The sequence below is a fragment of the Saccopteryx leptura genome, chromosome 2 (genome assembly GCF_036850995.1).
Source record: "Saccopteryx leptura isolate mSacLep1 chromosome 2, mSacLep1_pri_phased_curated, whole genome shotgun sequence".
In the NCBI taxonomy this organism is placed as follows: domain Eukaryota; kingdom Metazoa; phylum Chordata; class Mammalia; order Chiroptera; family Emballonuridae; genus Saccopteryx; species Saccopteryx leptura.
Genome location: NC_089504.1, coordinates 37645265 through 37667384, shown reverse-complemented (window position 1 = coordinate 37667384; position 22120 = coordinate 37645265). Strand labels below are relative to the sequence as shown.

Genomic DNA, 22120 nt, shown 5'->3' with positions numbered 1-22120 from the left:
GGTGCGCGCAGAGGCGCACTGCCTGCGTAACTAGAGGAGCTGACGGACGACCATCCCCGCCACACGCCGCTCGGCTTCCCGGTCAAGGCGGGATCGCTTCTTGGCGGGTTTAACCGTGAGAAGCGGGGAAGGTCTACGTGCATGCACACGCGGCACTTTCTGCCAGAGGTCCGGGGACTTTCCCCTAGGCGTAAATGAGGAACAAGTCCTTCGTCTGTAGCCTAGGAAACAGGCCTTCAGCACGGACTAGGTCTGTGAGATTGTAGTCTCGCTTTTTATAGGTCCAAAAGAAATCTTATTTTTTGATTAGGGTGAGAGGGTTGGTAGTTTGAGAAATAAAAAACAATTTTCTAGGAAACTCTTCTAAGATTTGCGGAGGCACTTAGCTAATGTAGGATACCTAAATAAATAAGAAATAAATTAATTAGGAAAGCTGGGCCAATAGTCCTATGCAAATGTATGGCCTCTCCCACACACTGAGGTAGGCGTGGTTTTCCAGGGAGATCTCTTACGCATGCGCTCTGCAGTGCTTGGTTAACTGGCGCCGCGGGGCCTTTAGTCCCTCCGCCTATTATGGCGAGCTTAGTTTCGCTCGCGGGTGTATGGGGGCTGCTACTTGTGTCTGCGCTGCCCGGGGTCCTCGGAGACCGCCCCAGCCTCGACCTCTGGGCACACTCAGGTACCAGCGAGGGCTGCTGGAGGGAGGCTGGGACTGCCCACGGGTCTCAGCTCTATTGACCCTTCTCTGCCCTCCTCCGCAGGGGACCCCACCCAGGTCGGCCCTAGAGCCACGGAACCCCGGCGGCCGCCGCCGCCCCAGGACCAGCACGAAAGGGCCCAGGCCAGGGCGTTGCCTTTGGGGGCGCTGTATACCGCCGCTGTCGTGGTTTTTGTGCTGTATAAGTGTTTGCAGGTGCGGGAAGACCAGGGGTGGGCATGTCCCGGGCCTGCATTTCCCACGGGGTCGTTAGGGTACCAAGACCAAGAGACATATTTCGGTCAGTCTATAAAATGAACAGTTCCTTGGCTTTCCAACATTACAGGGTTATTTTGAGCAGCCTGCAAGGTAATGGATGTTGAAAGGCGGTGGTGAATTTTAAATACTGATCATCACTTAGTCCTCCCAACAATCCAATGAAGAGATTAAGTCATTTGTGCAAGGTCACTCAGAGCTAGTAACTGGTGGAGCTGGGATTTGATCCTAACAAGCATCCATACCACAAAAGCGGGGTTGCTGGTGAGATTCCAACATTGGCACGAGGTTAATTACTGTAGTCACTGTTCTTTGAATTCTAGCAGGTAACCAAGCAGGCTCATTCATGTCCTTGGGAAGGCCTTGAAATGACAACTAACAGTACATTTTGAAATGAATTGAAACTGTTGAAATGTAAAGGAGTACCCCCCATCGCAGATTCTACAGCCCTGGCCCTGTCACTCAGTTGCATTGGGGAAAGAGGGCTGAACCAGTTTGGAGAGATGTAAAACTAAAAAGGATAGGTAATCAGGACACCAAATAGACTTGACAGGCTAGGATAAAGGACTAAATTTAATAATGAAATTTAACAAGGATAAATTCTATTCTTGGACCCAAGTATAGTCTGAAAGAAACATAGTAACATTTTATTTAATTTGTGTGATGTGACTACCCATTTCTCAAATAAAGGCTAGGAACAAAGTATTGTGCTTTATTTTCTATCAGAACACTCCTGGAGAATTTTATTCTCTTTGGGGCACTGCTTTAAGAGCACAAGCTCAGTAAAGCAACCAAAGAAAACTTTGTCAAGTCAGCACTGAAGACTGGTGATATTAAACCAGATTTGGGGAAAAGGGTAGGGGAAATTACTTGTTTTCAAATTCCTGAGGGGCTATCATGTTGAAAAGACACGATTTTGGAAGGCTGTAATCAGCACAATGAAAAGATTTGCAAAGGACAATTTGGGGCTCTGTATATAAACTAACAACCAGAGTTTTATCAGACGGGAGGGAGAGGAGCTGCTTTTCCTGGAGGTGTTACAGTAGACCAAATGACCATGTGTGAGGGTGTACTGTCAGGTTGCCTCATGTCCTGGGTAAAGCGCTGAACTAGATGTGATTGTGATTCTCTGAGGTAAAAACCCAATAGTCGGCCCTGGCCGGTTGGCTCAGTGGTAGAGCGTCGGCCTGGCGTGCAGAAGTCCCAGGTTCTATTCCCAGCCAGGGCACACAGGAGAAGCGCCCATCTGCTTCTCCACCCTGCCCCCTCTCCTTCCTCTCTGTCTCTCTCTTCCCCTCCCGCAGCCGAGGCTCTATTGGAGCAAAGATGGCCCGGGCGCTGGGGATGGCTCCTTGGCCACTGCCCCAGGCGCTAGAGTGGCTCTGGTCGCAGCAGAGCGACGCCCCGGAGGGGCAGAGCATCGCCCCCTGGTGGGCGTGCCGGGTGGATCCCAGTCGGGCGCATGCGGGAGTCTGTCTGTCGCTTCCCGTTTCCAACTTCAGAAAAATACAAAAAAAAAACCCAATAGTTTTCTCTACTTCAATTCTCTTCCTCCTTTTACTGGTTTTGGAGACAGGCGTGATGGAGGGCCTTGTTGCTGCAGTATCGCCCTTTCCTTATTCTGTAACAGGGGAAAGATGAAGCTGCTATTCTCCAAGAGGAGGTGGGCAAGAAGGAATCATTGCAGTCAGGTGGGTTTTCCAGAAGTCTGTGCTTGGTGGGGAATTAGGAGACAGCAGAAGTAACCATTGCTCTCCTTTTCCCCCTTACCCCCAGAGAAACAGCTGGCCCAGTTGACACAACAGCTGGCCCAGACAGAACAACATCTGAACAATCTGATAGCCCAGCTGGACCCCCTTTTTGAGCGGTAAGGAGAGCAATATATGGCAGGTAAGAAATGGAGACATAGATTGGGCAGCCTCTGAGTAGACATATCCACAGTGTGACTACCCTGGCTGGAGCGCAGCGGGAGCTTCTGCACATGAAGTTACACACCATCCACCAGCTGCTACAAAAGAACAAGCCAAACAAGGGCATGGAGGTTCCAGACCCAGGTAACAGGCTGGGGGTGAGAGTGGTAGAGGTAGAGACAAAATCTCTGAAACTGAAACATGCCTAATCCTCCCCTCACAGAGGCCAGCATACCCTTTCCTGAGAACTTAAATATGAAGGAGGAAGAGGAGGAGGAGGAGGAGGAGGCTGGTGACAGTCAGGCCTGGGAAGAGCCCCTAAACTGGACCACAGAAACAAGGAATCTCGCTATTCCTTGGGGAATGAAGCAGGGGCTCAGGAGAAGATGCAGCAAGGCTGCCGCAAAGGGCCCCATCACAGCCCCACTGGGAAGGAGGGACAACAGCTGAAGGTTTAGTAAAACAAAGTCTGTTCTTGTGACTGGATGCTCCTGTGTGCTTTTTCTTTTCCAGCTGGGCACACACACTCCCATACTAGGTGCCTAAGAACAACTGGCCCTTCTTGAAAAGCTTCCCTTATTAGGACAAAGATGCTGCCTTCCAGTGTGAGAGCTGAGAAGATAGAGGGAGCTCCAGTCCTTTTCCTTCAGTTCCCAAGGCCACAGTCATGCCAGCCCTGAGGGCACAAAAATCCCTTTTCTCATATCACATAGCCAAGACAGAAAGGCTTTTACAAAATACAAACTTTACTTAAATCTAGTGGGAAAATAAAACCATAAAAATAGCCGTGTTTGCAAAGTCAGAATCTTGATAAACACTGGCCATAGACATAGCACCGAGCTTATCAGCCCAGATCCCCTGGTCTGTGCTGGAGGGCTGGTTCAGCGGAGGTTCAGCTGGGTCAGACTTGGTTTCCTGACTCTTTTAAGAGCGGCTCAGATAACCTGGCCCCAGGCAAATACAAAATAACCCTTCTCCAACCATGAAGGGTTCTGTGTTTTGTTTAGTTTTGTACTCTTGACTCTGACCTATCCCTGAAGTATCCTGAGTTCTGGAATTTGTAAGATTCTTCTAGTTCTTCTGGCTGCTGTGGGGAGAAAACAGTTTAGACATTGGCATGAACACTATTCAGACAAAATCCTCCATGGGGTCGGGGTCATGGTGGGGTGTCCCAGACAGATGTAGGACATGACACAGGATCAGAACTGCCCATCTCTAGCTCCTGAGTCTCATCACAACACTCTTACCAAAGAAAGACAATTTACCTGATGGCCAAAGTCAGACTGTGGTACCAGTGCAATAGTTCCTCCTGGTCTGTGGACATAAGCAGCAGCTTCTCATGGGGAAAGGACAGCTACGGAGAGACCACCTCTTAGTGCATGGCTCAGATCCAGGTCAAAGCTGAAGGCCTTAGTGCTCCCATGGGGGTAATTCAAGACTGAGGTCAAAATCAGCTATGAACTCCAAGACCCAGTTATCCTCTCTGTGTGTAGATGGCTCATTTCCTACAATAGGGGCCCAGGCCAAGGAGATAAACAGGCGCATAGGTATTTGAGGTGTATGTTGGGCCTCTCCTACCTTACACAGAACTCTCATCTTACTACTTACACTGAGCAGTCCACCACAAGAGCCTCCTGAGTGGCCAAAGACCCTGTGGAGTTGACACTGGGCCATGGGGTAGAGGGCCCGGCAGGCAAAGGTGCCACTCTGCAGCAGGTGCAATGGGGATCGAGGCTTGGCCAGGAGAAGCATGTCAGAGAAGAGGAAGAACATTCGGGGCCGAGGTTTTCCTCGGGGAGGCACCACCAACAGCCAGCCTTGGCGTAGAAACCAGCGACCTGGGGGAATGGGAGAGCTGTTATTCCGACACAGCTCTGGACTATGATCCATGGGAATGGAAAAAAAAGGGAGGTTGAGGAAATGGGGTATGTGCTGGCACTACAGAAGAAGGACGAGTAAGAAAAGGGCAGAGAAAAAAAAAAAAAAAAGGGCAGAGAAAAAAAAAAAAAAGGGCAGAGGAAGGCAGAGGGGGAAGTACACAGACTACCTGAGGTGAGCCCTTTGGCGTGGCGTCCACTGAGAAGAGCCTGGACACGCCGGAGGTGCTGGTCATTCTTCTGTTTCTGACCAATGGTGTGGACTCTCTGGGCAGTCTCACTTATCAGACGAGCAGCCCCTGGAGCAACATCCCGCAACCCCATTCCCAGCACCTCTTTGACTCGGGACTGGTGAAAGGCTATTCCCAAGGAGACCAGGGTCAGTATCTAACTTCTTGAATAGTAGATAGGGACATCGTGTATATGTCAAAAGAAGTTAGGGTCATACCAGACATTGTTGGGAACTCACAATCAGAAAGGGAAACAAGAAAGGCAGCCTTCTGCCTGAATTTTGGCAGAGCAAGAACATACGTGTGAGCTGTTGGTGGTCAGGGCTGTTGGGACTTGTGTTTTCAGCCAAAGCAACAACAAGATTCTCATACCTAGAATTAGACAATTAGAAGTCTATGAAGGGAAGTAGAGCTGGGCAGAATCCCCTCTGCCTGAAACAACGCCCTACACATACTTCCATTGCAAAGCCAGGAAAGATCTGCTTCTGGCTATTGTAGCCTCTCTTTCAAAACCTGGGCTCACACCACATGGCCTTTCCCATCCCAGGTTGAAGAGTCAAGGACAGCCTCTCATCTCAGCAAATTTCCAAATACCTTGTCACTAAGCCCTATTACAGGCCCCCTCACTTCAGTGTAGAGTTCCACAGTCCCAGCTAAGGACCTGAGGCTGCCGACTCCAGTACTCGAGGGCGTTCACCTTATTCTTGCAAAAAGGGTTTTAGGAGCAGTTTGTCCCAGAGAGAGGCATCGGGGTGGACCTCATGGTTTCCCACAAAGCTGAGGGCAGCAGTCAGTCATACAGACTCGAGAAGTTGGCTAAGTCAGGGCGAGTTCACTCACTGCTGGAGCCTCTGCAGAGGCAGAGGGAGCAGGTCCTGGAGTTGAAGGCCCCCAAACTCAGGGCGGCCTTCCTGAAGCCTCACAAACCTTCGGAAACGTTTGCTCTTCTTTAGTTGTTCCTGGAGTGAAGGGGAAAGGGTTGGCAGCAGAGAGAGAAGCCACTCCTTACATGGTACTCACCTGTGTATTCACCCCCAGCCCTCAGTAAGCTGTGTGTTCCTGAGAGAAACTGTCTCCCTACAGAGAACTTAGCACAGAACTGGGCACCCAAAGGGCTCTATGAATGCAGGAACGGTATGAATGAAGTTTGGGTCTCCAGATGAAGAGGAAATGTATGGGGCAAGAGAGGAATAAGGGGAGGACCTGAGGTCTTGTTTAGGTTACCTGCAGGGTGGTCCGGGACCTCTCTGCGTTGGCAGCAAATTGGGTATAGAGCTCCAGCTGGGGGCAGAAGCCCTCTAGCCCCAGTCCCCAGTGCCCTCCTTCCAGGTAGGGAAGCAGCTCTCTGCGTGGGTGAGGACAATAAGAACTGCCAAGGAACTGCTTCTTTTGACCCTGCCCCAGAGGTGGTGCTGTTACCCCATTTTACAGATGGGAGAACTGGGGCAATGGGCCAAGACCACAGGTGAGGTCATTAGCAGACTCGAACTAGGAACCTAGGTCTCCGACTCCCAAGTTCTGTGCACTGCCAGAGGCCAGGGCTCTCCCTCCTGCCCCCTCCCCACGCCCCTTCCACTCACTGGCTGGCGCCGTAAATGAGCTCCCAGGGCCCAAACAGGGCCTGGCGCTCTGGTGGTCGCAGAGTGCCCTTGGCTCTCAGAATCCCCACGAAGTACTGCGGAAGGCGAGAACAGCGGTATATAGTTTGCAGGAAGAGGCCCACGTCTGGCATAGCTAGCATCTGTAGAAGTCTGCCCAGCCCCCCAATACAGGCGGACAAGACACCTCTCCAGCCCCCCGCGTACTCTGGATCAAGGACCTCACAGAGATCCTCCCACCCCTGGGATTCCCGCCCCGAACGAGAGGGCGTGCGGGGCCCGCACCGTGGCCACCAGCCCCAGCTGTTCCTGGTAGCGCCGCTCGGTCTCCAGCAGCTCCCGGGCGGTTCGGGCGCGTTTTCGCTCCCAACGGGCACGCTGCTCTTGCACCGGGCACCTAGCCATAGGGACCGGGATCTCCATGCCTAACTGGTTGGTCGACAGTTCAGGCACGTCCCGCCGGAGATTCAAATCCTAACTGCTCCGGGGGCGGGGCAGCGTAAAAAAGCACAGCCCCTGGGGCCCGGAGGCCGTGCGTAGGACGGAGCATGCGCGAAGGCCTGCCAACCCGCGTCTGGTCTCCGCCTCCGCCTCGCCTCACGCCGGGGCAGCCTCGTAGGTGTGTGACGGCTGCCGAAGTAGGGCTTAGTGGGGCGGGTGGTTCTCTTCTGTTAAGTTGGGGCAGAGCCTAGACTTTGAGTCAGGAGACTTGGGGGTGCAGATATGGCGGGGCCTTAGTGTCCCATCTGTAGGATTTGGAAAGGGGCAATAGTTACAATCTGTATTCTGTACTGGGCCCATGCCAGACTCGGGGGCTCAGTCATTCCCAATGCTTCTTTACAGCTAGGAACTCTCAAAAGTCACAAGGTTTGAAATATATTGGCCCCGGACAAAAGCTTTTAGGTTTTAAGTTCCTCGTTTTCTTGTTCCAAAATTGACAGCCAATTTGCTTCTGGTCAGCAGGTGTCAATAACTAACATGGTGTTTCAGAATTGCTTAACCATAGCTAAAGGCAAAAGCTTTCAGTTGATTAGTCTATGAGCTACCTAGTCAAGCATAATATGTACCAGGTTTTCCTTATTTAGTTCTTTTGAAAAATTGGCCCTGGCCGGTTGGCTCAGTGGTAGACCATCGGCCTGGTGTGCAGGAGTCTTGGGTTCGATTCCCGGCCAGGGAACACAGGAGAAGCACCCATCTGCTTCTCCACCCCTCCCCCTCTCCTTCCTCTTTCTCTCTCTTCCCCTCCCACAGCCAAGGCTCCACTGGAGCAAAGTTGGCCCAGGCGCTGAGGATGGCTCTGTGGCCTCTGCCTCAGGCGCTAGAATGGCTCTGATTGCAGCAGAGCGATGCCCCAAGATGGGCAGAGCATCGCCCCCTGGTGGGCATGCTGGGTGGATCCCGGTCAGGCGCATGCGGGAGTCTGACTGCCTCCCCGTTTCCAACTTCAGAAAAGAAATAAAAATAAAAAAATAAAAATAAATAAATATGGCCTACACTGTTATGGATGCTTATAGTCCAGCATGGCAGACATGGTAAGAAGTTATCATAAAGTGAGATAAATGTTACAAGGGATGTATAGGCTTCTTTTCAGGCAGGAATAACCCCATCTAGGAGTCAGGGAAGGCTTCTTAGAGGAGGCAACAATATGAACTGATACCTTCATGAGCAAAACCTGGTGGAGCAGTTAGCAGTGGGGGAGATGTGAAAGAGAGACAAACAGCATGAACAAAGCTTGGAGATAACACACAGACGCATGCATACATGCATGCAGTGCAAGACTAGAGCACAGTTTGCAAAGGAGAGAGTAATGAGAAACATCTTTGGACCTACGGTGGCACAGTGGAGAGACAGAGGCCAAGCCATGGAGGAATTTATATCAGTAAGACTATGTCACAAGTAATAGTAAATTCAAAGTGATTAACAATAAGATATTTTATGGGCTTATGAAAAATCCAGATGCAGGTAGGTCCTACGGTTAGCTTAATCCAGCAACTCAATCATATCACCAAGGATGTGTGATGTTCCATTAAGCAGGTGGTTATGGATCTGACATGGAGAAGAGTCCAGCTGGGGGATACTTGGCTGTCATGAACTTGTATTGATAGAAACCATGGAAGTGGATGAAACTGCCTACAAAGAATATGAACAAGGATTATGGATAGAAGAGAATACAAACTCATTTCTTCTCATCCTGTACATCCACTTCAGTTCTAAAGTGACTGGGAGAGTGGGTCAAGTGGTAGTCCCCATTTAGACATGTCCATATCCTAACCCCTACAACCTGTGGATGTGAACTTATTTAGAAAAAGGGCCTTGCCTGACCTGTGGTGGCGCAGTGGATAAAGCATCAACCTGGAATGCTGAGGTCGCCAGTTCAAAACCCTGGGCTTACTGGGTCAAGGCACATATGGGAGTTGATGTTTCCTGCTCCTCCCCCACTTCTCTCTCTCTCTCTCTCCTCTCTCTCTCTCTCTCTCCTCTCTCTAAAATGAATAAATAAAATCTAAAAAATAAAAAAAGAAGCAATTACTACAAATTGATGCTTCCTGTTCCTCCTCCATTTCTCACTTTTAGGGAAAAAAAAAAAAGAGAAAAAAAAGGGCCTTTGCTGATGTAATTAAGCCAAAAAATTTTTTTTAAGATTTAAAAATATATATATTTCTATATTTTATTATTCAATATGATAAGTTACTTTTTTTTTTTTTTTTTTTACAGAGACAGAGAGAGTCAGAGAGAGAGATAGACAGGAACAGAGAGAGATGAGAAGCATCAATCATCAGTCTTTCATTGCGACACCCAGTTGTCCATTGATTACTTTCTCATATATGCCTTGACCGCGGGCCTTCAGCAGACCGAGTAACCCCTTGCTCAAGCCAGCGACCTTGGGTCCAAGCTAGTGAGCCTTGCTCAAACCAGATGAGCCCGTACACAGCTGGCGACCTCGGGGTCTCAAACCTGGGTCCTCCGCATCCCAGTCCAATGCTCCATCCACTGCGCCACTGCCTGGTCAGGCTTTTTTAAGATTTTATTTATGATTTTAGAGAGAGGAGAGGGAGAGAGAGAGAAAGGATGAGGCGAGGAATGGGAAGCATCAACTTATTTCTTGTTTGTGCCTTGACCGGACAAGCCCAGAGTCTTGAACCGGCGACCTCAGCATTCCAGGTTGCTTTATCCACTGCGCCACCACAGGTCCAAAAATCTTCAAATAAGATCATTCTGAGCTATTCCTGTTGGGCCCTAAATCCAATGATAAGTGTTCTTAAAAGAGACAGCTAGTGGAGAGATGGACAAGATGAGAAGGCCATGTGCAGTTAGAGGCAGAGACTGGAGTTTTGCAGCCACAGCCAGGGAATGCCTGGAGCCACCAGAAGCTAGAGGAGGCTCTAAGCCTTCAAAAAGGACAGGGCCCCAACACCTTGATTTCAGATTTCTAGCCTCCAGGACTGTGAGAGAGGAAAAATTCTGTTGGCATGCTCTCCTTCCCGGGAGCTGGCCCGCTACTTTCCCTTCCCCGTCTTCCTCCCCCGGGGCATTACCTTTATTCTCTCTCCTAAGCTCCACGGGCCCTTCCTTTGCCTCTGTAACTTGTTTCCTGAGCCTACGCAGCCCAGCTATCTTGGCAACTTTCTAAATAAACTCTCTCAAATAGTTTGAAAAAAAAAATTCTGTTGTTCTGAGCCACCCAGTTTGTGGTAATTTGTCACAGAAGTCCTAGGAAACTAACACAGATGGTGAGGTGGGTCGGAACTACAGGTCAGCCTCAAGGCCCCAGAAGGGCTTTGAGCTGTCTGCTTCCAATCCATGACTGAGGAGTAGGGGGGCTTTTACTTCTACCCACTAGCGAACAACTCCCCCCTCTGCCACCCTGGGGTAGAAACAGACCCTAATGATCAAAGACTTGGCTTTAAGGTCATATGCCAGGTGGGGGATGCCCCTGTCAGTCAGTCCTGAGTACACTCTGTCCCAACCTGGGGAGGTTCAGGAAACAAGACTCTAGAAGCTCACACCTGTTTTGGGTTTTGGCAGACTCCCAGCTGCAAAGGTGTGACCCAGGGTCAGAGTCCACGTTCCCCACCCAGACCAAAGACACAGTCACACACAGAGACAGCTCAAGAAAGAGGCAGCACCATGCAGAACGGCTTTTGTAAAACTGGGAAGCTGTAAGGAAGTGAGATTTGCACCTAGACACAGATCTGGACTCTGAAATACCAACGGAAGCAGCAGAGGGGTGCGAGCACACGGAATGGCACAGAGGAGTGTACAAAGAGATCCTGACAGAGACCTAAAAAGGGTAAAGATGGGAACATTTGGAATATTTGGAAAGAGGGAAAATGAAATAAAGATGGGATTGGTGTTAGGGAGAGATGTCTAGATATGAGGACCCGAGACTGCAGTTAGCATGGTGCTTGTCTCTTCCCATAATCTCTTTTACCTCCACTAGTGTATGGCCAGGAGCCACCATCATGGCCATTCACATGCAGGTTTGCATTGCATTTGGACAGTTGGTAAAGAAACAACGGAGCCAAAAACTGGTGGGCCATTCTCTTTAATCCTAGCTTGCACCCAGCAGGCAAGTAAAACACACACTGGGCTCCAAAACCCACTCATTCAGTGCTCACAAAGCTACTGACTTATCCAAGTTTCCTAGAATCAAAGGTTTCTAGCTCACCAGATGTATCCACCTCTGTTCCCCATCTCCTTCCTTCTCTCTGCACAAACTGCACAAAGTGGCTTCTCCTTCAACACTCCGCCATCTTGGCTGCTTCTCCTGGCCTCCTCCACGGGCCTCTCTCTGCTCTCCTTTTTCTGCTCTCTCCTCTAATGCTAATCTCAGGAACCGAGAGAGAGCAAGTTCCTGGTCTGCCCCACTTTATAGTGCAGAAATCAAAACCCCTTTAATCCAATATACAAAATAGGGAAGTCTCTAATACAAAGTCACTTATCTGAGGCATGATGGGATTGTACCACCACACATCAAAAAAGGGTGGGAAAGGCTTAGTCCTAAAACCAAACCCCAGGCTACAAGGATCCTACCTGCCCACAGTCCGCCCCCAACACACATTAATACAATCACGCCCATTCCAAGCAATCACCTGGGCGACGGGCTTCCATGTGGGCAGCGCCATCTTTAACAAAGTGAGCATAATATATTTTATCTGCCCAACAACTAGATAACTTGTTGCCATATTCCTTCTTGTACAGGCCCACTGAATTTAAATATTACCATGAACCTTCCATGTGTCGGTCCAAACAAGGTGCTGACAACACAGCTGACCAAGAGAAGAGCTGACCATCCAGAGTGCACACTGGATCGGACTGCCATGGATGGATGGCTAATTTAGTGCCAGAAATGGCAACTTAGATGGTTAGGTGAATTATATTCTAAAATGACTATTTTAAGGACAGTTGTTGTTTGGCCATACAAGATTTGGTATACAGTATCATAGTCACTCTGACAAGGAAGATATTTTGGGGTGCCATAAAAATGTGAAGAGTCATGCTCCTAGAACAGTTGTGGTTCAACTTGCACAAGTCATTGACAATGAACTCCCCGAGGGCAAGAAAGTCGGCTTAGTGAATCTGGTTTTTCTCAAGTCCAGGCAAAGTGATCTGCAGAGAGAAAATGCTCAATAATAGAATAAAAGAATGACTCAACCAATCAAATACTGGACCCTGCCCTAATGGAGCTCAAGGCTTTTAGAACAGATAAAATGTCATAAATCATCCTAATATGAATTAGATGGTGGGTAAGGTTATTAGCAAGGGCAGACAAAGCACTGTGGTGGCTAACTTTTCTTATGGTGAAGTTAGTCAAGAAAGACTTCCTGGAAGAAGTGGCCATGGCCTTTGAGCTGGGTCTTGAATAATAGAAGGGATTTAGACAGGGGAGGTAGTAAAAGTATTTAACATGGTAATGAGTACACAAGCACTGATCTATCAGAGTATCATAGTGGAAGCTGCCTGAGGCATTCAAGTGGGGCTCTAGGGTTCCTGCTGTGCCAGGATTTACCTTTTTATTTATTTATTTTATTTTTACAGAGAGAGAGTCAGATAGGGACAGACAGACAGGAACGGAGAGAGTTGAGAAGCATCAATCATTAGTTTTTTGTTGCGACACCTTAGTTGTTCATTGATTGCTTTCTCATATGTGCCTTGTCCGTGGGGCTACAGCAGACCGAGTAGTCGCTTGCTGGAGCCAGTGACGTTGGGTCCAAGTTGGTGAGCTTTGCTCAAACCAGATGAGCCCGCGCACAAGCTGGCGATTTCGAGGTCTCAAATCTGGGTCCTCTGCATCCCAGTCCGATGCTCTATCCACTGTGCCACCGCCTGCTCAGGCCAGGATTTACCTTTTTAGATAAGAGATCCTGAGGATGTCAAGAGAGTCCTCAGGGAGGAGCTGGGGTAGCAGGAGCACCCTGGAGTGAGGGGCTAGTTACCAACAGATTTAGAAATATTTCCATATATTTAATTAGCCTACACAACCATACAGATGCGTACCTACTGAATGTTCCAGATAGGAACCTCCTGAGATGGTCTTACTCTCTTCTGGTTTGTTGAAATCATAGGGGCCTTACTACAATGTGAGCTACAGAACAGTGGCGGCTGTTCTCTAGTCCAGTGTTGTATCCCCAGGGCCTAGAACAGTACCTGGAGGATTGGAGGAGGCTCAACAAATGTTTGTTAAATGAGTAGACAGAGACTGGGAATCCCAAGCCTAGTCTTGGGGTCCTCTCACTTGTCTCCTAGCACTCCCCCTCCCCCTCCAATCCATGCTCCACACCAGCCCTTAATATGATCTAATATGGGAATTGGATTCTGTCATTCTCCCACTCAAAATATTTGATGCCTCCCCTTTGACCAGAACACCATTCTCCCCATTGTTTTTACAAAATAGAACTGCTACTTCTTCACAGCCCTGATCTAATTTGTCTACTCCTGTATTACTTTCTGAGGCAGAATTCACCTCTCCCCTAAATCTTTTTCTTTTCTTTTTCTTTTTTTTTATTATTCATTTTAGAGAGGAGAGGGAGAGACAGAGAGAGAGAGAGAGAGAGAGAGAGGAGAGACAGAGAGAGAGAAGGGGGGAGGAGCTGGAAGCATCAACTCCCATATGTGCCTTGACCAGGCAAGCCCAAGGTTTCGAACCAGTGACCTCAGCATTTCCAGGTCGACACTTAATCTACTGCGCCACCACAGGCCAGGCCTCCCCTAAATCTTTGTTCTCACTCCCTCCCCTGGTCGGCAAACTGCGGCTCGCAAGCCACATATGCGGTTCTTTGGCCCCTTGAGTGTGGCTCTTCCACAAAATACCACGTGCAGGCACTACTTCGATAAGGAATGTACCTATCTATATAGTTTAAGTTTAAAAAATTTGGCTCTCAAAAGAAATTTCAATCGTTGTACTGTTGATTAATGAGTTTGCTGACCGCTGCATGAGCTTCTCGGGACAGCAGCTGTCTTATTTCTGTACCTCTAGCCAGTGTCTGACATATGGTAGATGTTAAGTAAATAGTTTTGCCTATAAGAGTCAATGGCATTCCTGGCAGCGAGAACTAGATGAACAAAAGTGGTCAAAGGTTTGGGAGGGAAATAGTTTAATTTGGCTGGATTATGAGGGACAGTAGAAAGAATAAGGCAGGCAGGTCTCTTGGATAAGATTTTGAAGAGACGTGGAAGTCAACTAGAGGGGGAAGATGGACAGATGGGACACACTTTGGAAGTCAATGAAAGTTTTTGAGCAGATGTGTAATATGATGAAGAATAAATTTAGTTTAAGCCCATCAGAGTCTCTCTTACATACACTCAGTTTTCCATTCATACTCAAATTCACCTCCCACCTACCCATCTGCTCCCCTCCCCAAGCTCCTGTGGCAGCTTGCCCTACCCATTTACCTGCTCCCTGGCTGGGCAGGGGATGCACACATGGGCTGCTCCCCTCTCAGCCAGAGGACGTGGGGGCTTCAGTTCCCTGTCTTTCCCCTTCCCTGCCTGGGGCTGGGAAGCAGGCCAGGGTTAGCCGAGGCTGGCTGGCAGGCAGCCGGGTGGTGCCAGGGAAAGCCTGTGTGGTGCCAGGTGGTGCCGTGGGTCCCATGAGTCCTATGACCCCGATAACCTTGTGCCTACGCATATACCTGCCCTTACTCCACCCCAATCTAAGGTATGGTATCGGGGAGGGGGCACCTGGCCAGACAGACCCGAGGGACTTTGGCTCCATCTCTACAAAAGGGCATTCTGTGAGTCAGCCTGCTCCCCTCCAGGCTTGCTCCTCCCCCACCCAGCTCCTGTTTCCAATGCACGTACAGCCCGTACACACCAGGTCTGGTGCACCGTACAGTCAGCCACATGGCTCCCCTGTGCCCCAGCCCCTGGCTCCCTCTGTTGAGCTCAGCCCCTGCTCCAGGTCCCACTCTGCAACTGCTGCTGTTACTGCTGCTCTTGGTACCTGCCCATCCCCAGAGCCTATCCCGGATGCAGGGGACTCCTTCTATGGGAGGAGATTCATCCGAGGAAGATGATCCACTGGGCCCGGAGGACCTGCCCAGTGAAGAGGATCCACCCGGAGAGGAGGACCCACCTGGAATGAAGACTGGAACAGGAGAAGAGGACTCTCTGAAGTTAGAGGATCTACCCACTGTTGAGGCTCCCAGACACACTGAAGGCCACCAGAATAATGCTCAAAGGAACAACAAAGGTAATGGTCACCAGCTCTCCAAATCTAGGCTCCAGGAGGTTTGTATTTCCTTTCACTAAACTCCAGCCCAGGCAGGGATTATTCAGAGGAGAGGATCCTGCCTGTATTCTGCAGTCGCTTTCCCAGCGCCAGGGGCTCCCCTTTCAGAGTTAAAAGAGGACGGATCTAAAGGCAAAAATGCGGCACAGATGGGGAGAGATGAAATAGGAAGAAGTGGGAAAGAAAGGGAAAGGTTCAAGAGGAGAAAGAGATTAGGAATATGAAAAGAGAGAAAATGAGAGTAGAGAGAAGAGTATGAGGGAAGAGAAAAAACGGGGGTACCAGAGGAAGAGCAGGAAGGGTTTGTAGAGGTCACCTCATCTTCAGTTTAAGGTGAAGAAACAAACCTAGGAAGAAGGAAATAGCCAGTAGGGCGCACTAGTATCTTGACTCCCAAGCCAGGAACTTTGGGAAAAGAACTGGAGACCAGAGAGGGAAGAGGGATGGGTGGGGAGGAGGTATAAGTAAGGGAGAGAGGAAAGATGCTCTACTGTTTGGGCCTAGGGACTGAGACCCCCACCCATTTTACTAAACACGGTGGTTGCAAACCAGTATCTCCAGGGCCAGTGGGATCTCTGTGTGGCCCACTACCGCTGTAGTGTTGTTTGGCTGCACTCTATTGTGCTTTAACATCTGGTCAGCTTTAGTTAGGCATTTCTGTTGCCTGCTATGTAGGCCCCTGTAAGACATCTGAGTTTGTGAAGCCCTGCTAGTGAGGGGGGGCCCACTTCGTTCTGGCCTCCGGGAACAGGCTGTACTCAAAACCTGGACTCTAATCCTTCTCATTTGTGCAGGGGATGACCACAGTCATTGGCGGTATGGAGGTGAGACAACCACCCCCGACATAGACCCAATCTGGGCACCCAGCTCCACTGATCTGACTCCCAACCATCTCTGAACTCTACTCCCGAGCATCCCACCCACCGCATGCGTGTGTGCCAGTCCCCAATGCCGCCTGCTACCTGTTTCTGTGCACATCCCTGATTTCTATTTCCCGCCCCAGTGTCTTCAGACATCACCTTTTCAATTTTTCTATCCCGTGTCCCTAAACGTTTCTGATCTTATCACTAGACTTCCAGTCCAAACTCTCCCACCACAGGCGACCCGCCCTGGCCCCAGGTGTCCTCAGCCTGCGCAGACCGCTTCCAGTCCCCGGTAGATATCCGTCCGGAGCTCACCGCATTTTGCCCTGCCCTGCGACCCCTGGAACTCCTCGGCTTTGAGCTCCCGCCACTCCCGAAACTGCGCCTCTGCAACAATGGCCACACCGGTGAGGCCGTCCTGGGGCGGAGCCTCAGGGCAGGGGCGGAGGCTCTCTAAGGACGGAACCCGGCTTTGGGAAGAGGGGCAGTCGGGCAATGCTTGGGGGTTAGGCTGGGTCTCAGGCGCTGGGCAGGGGCGTCTCACCCGCTCACCGGCTCTCCTTCTACAGTGCAGCTGACTCTGCCTCCCGGGCTGGAGATGGCCCTGGGTCCCGGGCGGGAGTACCGGGCCCTACAGCTGCATCTGCACTGGGGGTCTGCAGGTCGCCCGGGCTCGGAGCACACAGTTGGCGGCCACCGTTTCCCTGCAGAGGTGAGCGCGCAGCTGGCTACAAAGGGAGGAAGAGGGGCTGGGGGAGGGGATCTTGCCCATTCCTCCCCGTTTGTCCTCTCCAGATCCACGTGGTTCACCTCAGCACTGCGTTTGCCAAAGTTGAAGAGGCCTTGGGGCGCCCAGGGGGTCTGGCCGTGTTGGCCGCCTTTCTGCAGGTACCAGCCTTGGACCCCCTCCCCCATCCCGGCTTCCTCATGCCCCCAGGTCCGTGTATCTTGCTCCCAGAGACCCATCCCAGTACATTCACCCTGGCATCTTCTTATTCTCAGTCACTTATTAGTTCATTTATTTGGCACCTACTGTGATGGGGGAGGGGATGGGGCGGCACTGAGCCTCAACAAGGATTATGAAACCTTGGGTCCTTGTTTCTAATGAGCCCACAGCCAGTGAAGGAGGCTGATACGGTAGACATATACAAAGGACAGAGTAAAAGAGGTGCTCAGGGAATGCTTCTCAGAGGAGGTAAAACTTAAAGAGTTCAGTGGTGGGAAAGAAAATGAGATGTTTCATGTACAGCAAATGGTATGTGGAAAGACTTAAGAATATAGTCCATTTCAGGGATTGACATGCAGTAAAGTGGACATCAGGAAGAGTAATTTCTCTAATGCTCCTATAACAATAATATCCCCTTTGTGAAATTAGCAATAAAGTCTAGAGAAACATTTAGTGACCTCTTTGGACCTGTAATAATCAAGGCTACATACACTCATGAGAGGAAGCTAGTAAATGGAGGGATGAGGAGACACATGCTAGGCTTACTCATGCCCTAACTGACACCTTAATGCCAGCCTCGAAGCACAAAGTTCAGGGAAGTGCCTCAGAAATAACATGTCCTTGCTCCAAAAGTCAAACACATGGATTTTAAAGGTGAATGCAGGGGTAACATAAATACAGAGGTCATTGTGGTCTTCAGGAGTGGGGCCAGGTCATGAGGACCTTGTATCCTAGTGGCCCCCTTCCTTTTCCTCCTCCAATTTGCCATTGAGAACTAGCCCACAGAGCTTGTTAGGTTAGTTTGCAGAGTACGAGTAAATTAACTCTGAGTAATAATCCATAAGATTTTGTGTTCCCCAGCATTCTCAGAGCTGAGGAGTGAGGAAGGACTGCGGGAACCCCACCTCACCTTCAGGACTCCAGCCCTAGATACATGTATTGACTGTCTTGCACTGTCCTCTCCTAGGAAGGCCCAGAAGAAAACAGCGCCTATGAGCAGTTGCTGTCACATTTGGAAGAAATCGCTGAGGAAGGTATGAAGGTGGGGTCCCTTCCACAGGGAAAGGGTTGATATGTGAACTGGACAGCTATGATTTTGATAACTATGAAGTTGAACAGAGGCAAACAGGCAAATGCAAACTTCTGCCCACAGTTTTTATGGTTTAAAATCAAAACTAATGAGCCCTGGCTGGTTGGCTCAGTGGCAGAGCATCAGACCAGTGTGTGGAAGTCCTGGGTTTGATCCCTGGCCAGGGCACACAGGAGAAGTGCCCATCTGCTTCTCCACCCTTCCCCCTCTACTTTCTCTCTATCTCTCTCTTTCCCTCCCACAGCCAAGGCTCCATTAGAGCAAAGTTGGCCCAGGCGCTGAGGACGGCTCCACGGCCTCTGCCTCAGGTGCTAAAAAGGCTCCGGTTTCAACAGAGCAATGGCCTAGATGGGCAGAGCATCACCCCCTGGTGGGCATGCTGGGTGGATCCCAGTTGGGCACATGCAGGAGTCTGTCTCTCTGCCTCCTGCTTCTCACTTCAGAAAAATACAAAAAAAATAAATAAATAAAAATAAAAGAAAACCCAAAACCAACGAACCAAACAAAATAAAACAAAAACCAAGTAAGACCAAAATAATAGTGTTTGGAATTTCTGAGGTTGAGTCTAGAGAGCTAAAATTTTTCTGAGAACTGTCTATTCTCTTTCATAAGCATAAAAAATTTTATTTTTTTAAAAGATTTATACATTTTTTAGAGAGGAGAGATAGAAAGGAGAGAGAAGAGGGGGGGAGCAAGAAGCATCAACTCGCCTGACCAGGCGGTGGCACAGTGGATAGAACATCGGACTGGAATGTGGAGGACTCAGGTTCAAGACCCTGAGGTCGCCAGCTTGAGCCCACGGTTGCTGGCTCGAGCCATGGGTCACTTGGTCTGCTGTAGCCCCCCCCCCCCCATCAAGGCACATATGAGAAATCGATCAATGAACAACTAAGGAGCTGTAACGAAGAATTGATGTTTCTCATCTCTCTCCCTTCCTGTCTGTCCCTATCCCTCTCACTCTCTCTGTCTCTGCCACACACACACAAAAAAAGAAGCATCAACTCATATGTGCCTTGACCAGGCAAGCCTATGGTTTCGAATCAGCGACCTAAGTGTTCCAGTTTGAGCTTTATTCACCGTGCCACCAAAGGCCAGGCCATAAGCATCAAATGTTTTAAATTTGTAAATGCTTTTGTTGGAAATCTTTTCCCTCTCAATCACTTTGGGTCATTTTAAATTTCATCCTACTGGACCTTAAGTTTTGCTTAACTAAAGAGAGCTGTGCTTTTTGAGTTTTTGTCTGTGTTTTATAGTTATAACTACAGAGGGTCCTCAGGTTACGACAGTCTCAACATATGACATTTCAAGTTTATGACACTCACTCCCATAAAAACTTTAAAAAATTGAGACGTGTTTCGGCTTACCCATTTTTTGTCATTTTTCTGTTACTATAGTATAGTGTACAGTATATTTATGTCCTTTTCCTTTATCTGTGGCTTAGATGTGTTTTTATGTTCTTTTACTCTTTTTTTTTTTTTTTACAGAGACAGAGGGAGAGTCAGAGAGAGGGATAGATAGGAACAGAGAGAGATGAGAAGCATCAATCATCAGTTTTTCGTTGTGACACATTAGTTGTTCATTGATTGCTTTCTCATATGTGCCTTGACCGTGGGCCTTCAGCAGACCGAGTAATCCCTTGCTCAAGCCAGCGACCTTAGGTCCAAGCTGGTGAACATTTTGCTTAAACCAGATAAGCCCGCGCTCAAGTTGGCAACCTCGGGGTCTCGAACCAGGGTCGTTGGCATCCCAGTTCGACTCTCTATCCACTGTGCCACCACCTGGTCAGGCTTATGTTCTAGATTATGATTTTACAATGTGTTAGGATAGGTAAGTGACTTAGGCTAGGGTGTGTTTCGACTTACACCAAAATTCAGGTTATGTCACTCTTGTAGGAATGGTACTGTGTCATAACCCAACACTTTATAAGTTATTCAGCTTTCTTTTATCTTTTAAAAAAAAAATTTATTCTGAGCTTAAATCTGTGGTCCAGCATGTTATCATATATGCAAAGTAAAGCAGAGATTCAAAGGGAGGAACTGAGGAGCAGTTCTCTTTCCGAGACTGCAAAGCCCTAAGTTTTCTTGTGCTGAGTTAACTGGAAGGGATACACTTAGTGAAGAACTGGTCTCAGGGAGTTGGGATATGAAACTGTAATCCTATACCCCAAAGCTTCGGAGGGGAGCCCTCTAGGAATTCCAGCACGGGTCCTTTCCACAGACTCGGAGACTTGGGTCCCAGGACTGGATGTATCCGCACTGCTGCCCTCTGACCTCCGCCGCTACTTCCGATATGAGGGGTCTCTGACTACACCCCCCTGTGCCCAAGGGGTCATCTGGACTGTGTTCAACCAGACAGTGAGGCTGAGTGCTGAGCAGGTGGGGCTGGAACAAACATGTGGGGGTGTGGGGGATGTGGGAGAAAGGGGTATAGAGTGAGGTGAGGAAGAAGAAGCATAAGTGCTGTGTAGGGGAAGAGAGGGACATGGAGGGTGGAGACCTGGCTGAGAGTAAGCCTGTGATCCTTTTGTTTCCTTGTCATGAGCCCTCTGTTCATTGTCTAATGACCTCCCTAGCTCCATACCCTCTCTGGCTCCCTGTGGGGACCTGAGGACTCTCGGCTACAGCTGAACTACCGAGCCACGCAGCCTTTGAATGGGCGAGTGATTGAGGCCTCCTTCCCTGCTGGAGTGGAACAAACTGTTGAGCCAGGTGCAGCTGTGTCTGGTATCCCGTATTACCATGTCCCCCAGCCACAGGTCTTTCATCCTCCCTTGGGTCTGTCATTGGTGGTCCCAGCCCTGGTTCTAATGTTTCCTTTTTCTCTTTAGTCCAGTCTCTGAATTCCTGCCTCGCTGCTGGTAAGTCTGTGTCCCTCCTCTGGCTCATGACACTGGGGACAACCCTAGTCAGGACCACGTACGTCTACAGCCTCTCCCTTCTGCAAGACACAGACTTCCACCCCCAATAGGACAGTGTGTCAGATCAAGGTGGGGGTTCCCTTATTGTCCCCAGGGCAAGAGTTGGTCAGAATGAAGCTCCAGGAATCTCCTAGCATCCTCCTTCCCAAATTACCTCTTTTACTTCATTTTTAGGGAGGAAAAATGGTGGTTATCTTACCCCTTCCTTGGAACCCATCTCCATACATCCCTTCCACTGGTCTCTTCTGGATTCTGAGATGCAGGAGGCAGCTGGAGAACTTGGGGCCGGAGAGGGGAGATACACAGAAGTAGGCCCTGAGGGAGCCCCACTGACTCTTTTTTCCCTGAGGCAGGCTCTCCCTTCCCTACAGGTGACATCCTGGCCCTGGTTTTTGGCATTCTCTTTGCTGTGACCAGCCTCGCCTTCCTTGTGCAAATGAAAAGGCAGCAAAGGTATGAGTTATACTGACCCTCTCCCTCATGCACCACCCCCACTTCCTTTGTGGAGTCCAGAACAGCTTCATGCAAATTGTACACAAATGAGCTCATCCTGGGCCAGTTTTCTGATTAGGCTTCCCTGTCACATAGACGTGCAAGTGGGACCAAAGGGACTGTTAGCTACCATCCAGCAGAGGTCACGGAGACTGTTGCCTAGAGGCCTGGAGCTTGGAGAATGTGCAGAGAAGCCAGCCACAGGCATCTGAGTGGGAGCTGGAGACTTTATTCTGTCCCGCTTATTACACCACTTCCTTTTTAATCACCAGGATTGTTTTTTAAATAAATGTTTCTAATAAAATATGTAGAAGGTACATTTGTTACCCAAATCAGGGTGGTGTGTCCATTTCCTACTGCTGCTATAACAAATTATCACAAACTTAGTGGTAATACAAATTTATTCTCTTAGATTTGTGGAGGTCAGAAGTCCAACATGAACCTTATGGGTTTAAGTCAAGGTGTCGGCAGGGCTGGTTCCTTCTGGACCCCA

General features: G+C 49.4%; 3 protein-coding genes across 6 annotated transcripts; 2 read left to right on the top strand and 1 right to left on the bottom strand.

The window, feature by feature from the left end:
- Positions 1-517: 517 nt before the first annotated feature.
- Positions 518-3667, top strand: CCDC107 (coiled-coil domain containing 107). 2 transcript variants are annotated; one of them, XM_066367741.1, is made up of 6 exons: positions 518-679; positions 762-913; positions 2604-2664; positions 2750-2840; positions 2915-3027; positions 3397-3667. In XM_066367741.1, the coding sequence occupies exons 1-6, from the start codon at positions 574-576 to the stop codon at positions 3447-3449; spliced, it is 576 nt and encodes a 191-aa protein (XP_066223838.1). In that variant the 5' UTR covers positions 518-573; the 3' UTR covers positions 3450-3667. The 2 variants fall into 2 exon arrangements, with proteins under 2 accessions (XP_066223838.1, XP_066223837.1); XM_066367740.1 differs by lacking the exon at positions 3397-3667 and adding an exon at positions 3107-3364.
- A 70-nt stretch (positions 3668-3737) lies between these two features.
- Positions 3738-21495, bottom strand: ARHGEF39 (Rho guanine nucleotide exchange factor 39). Of its 2 annotated transcripts, none has more exons than XM_066367737.1 (11): positions 21335-21495; positions 8595-8718; positions 6874-7334; positions 6571-6665; positions 6215-6335; positions 5831-5949; positions 5292-5362; positions 4931-5119; positions 4492-4721; positions 4149-4237; positions 3738-3970 (listed from the first exon to the last, which is right to left on the bottom strand). In XM_066367737.1, the coding sequence occupies exons 3-11, from the start codon at positions 7009-7011 to the stop codon at positions 3955-3957; spliced, it is 1068 nt and encodes a 355-aa protein (XP_066223834.1). In that variant the 5' UTR covers positions 7012-7334; positions 8595-8718; positions 21335-21495; the 3' UTR covers positions 3738-3954. The 2 variants fall into 2 exon arrangements, with proteins under 2 accessions (XP_066223834.1, XP_066223835.1); XM_066367738.1 differs by lacking the exon at positions 21335-21495 and adding an exon at positions 16498-16590 and having other exon boundaries at positions 4931-5059.
- Positions 14822-21953, top strand: CA9 (carbonic anhydrase 9). Of its 2 annotated transcripts, none has more exons than XM_066367736.1 (11): positions 14822-15280; positions 16114-16143; positions 16419-16589; positions 16752-16894; positions 16978-17070; positions 18096-18162; positions 20436-20593; positions 20791-20941; positions 21046-21075; positions 21507-21588; positions 21724-21953. In XM_066367736.1, the coding sequence occupies exons 1-11, from the start codon at positions 14932-14934 to the stop codon at positions 21788-21790; spliced, it is 1341 nt and encodes a 446-aa protein (XP_066223833.1). In that variant the 5' UTR covers positions 14822-14931; the 3' UTR covers positions 21791-21953. The 2 variants fall into 2 exon arrangements, with proteins under 2 accessions (XP_066223833.1, XP_066223832.1); XM_066367735.1 differs by having other exon boundaries at positions 14901-15280; positions 20791-20926.
- The last annotated feature ends 167 nt before the right edge of the window (positions 21954-22120 follow it).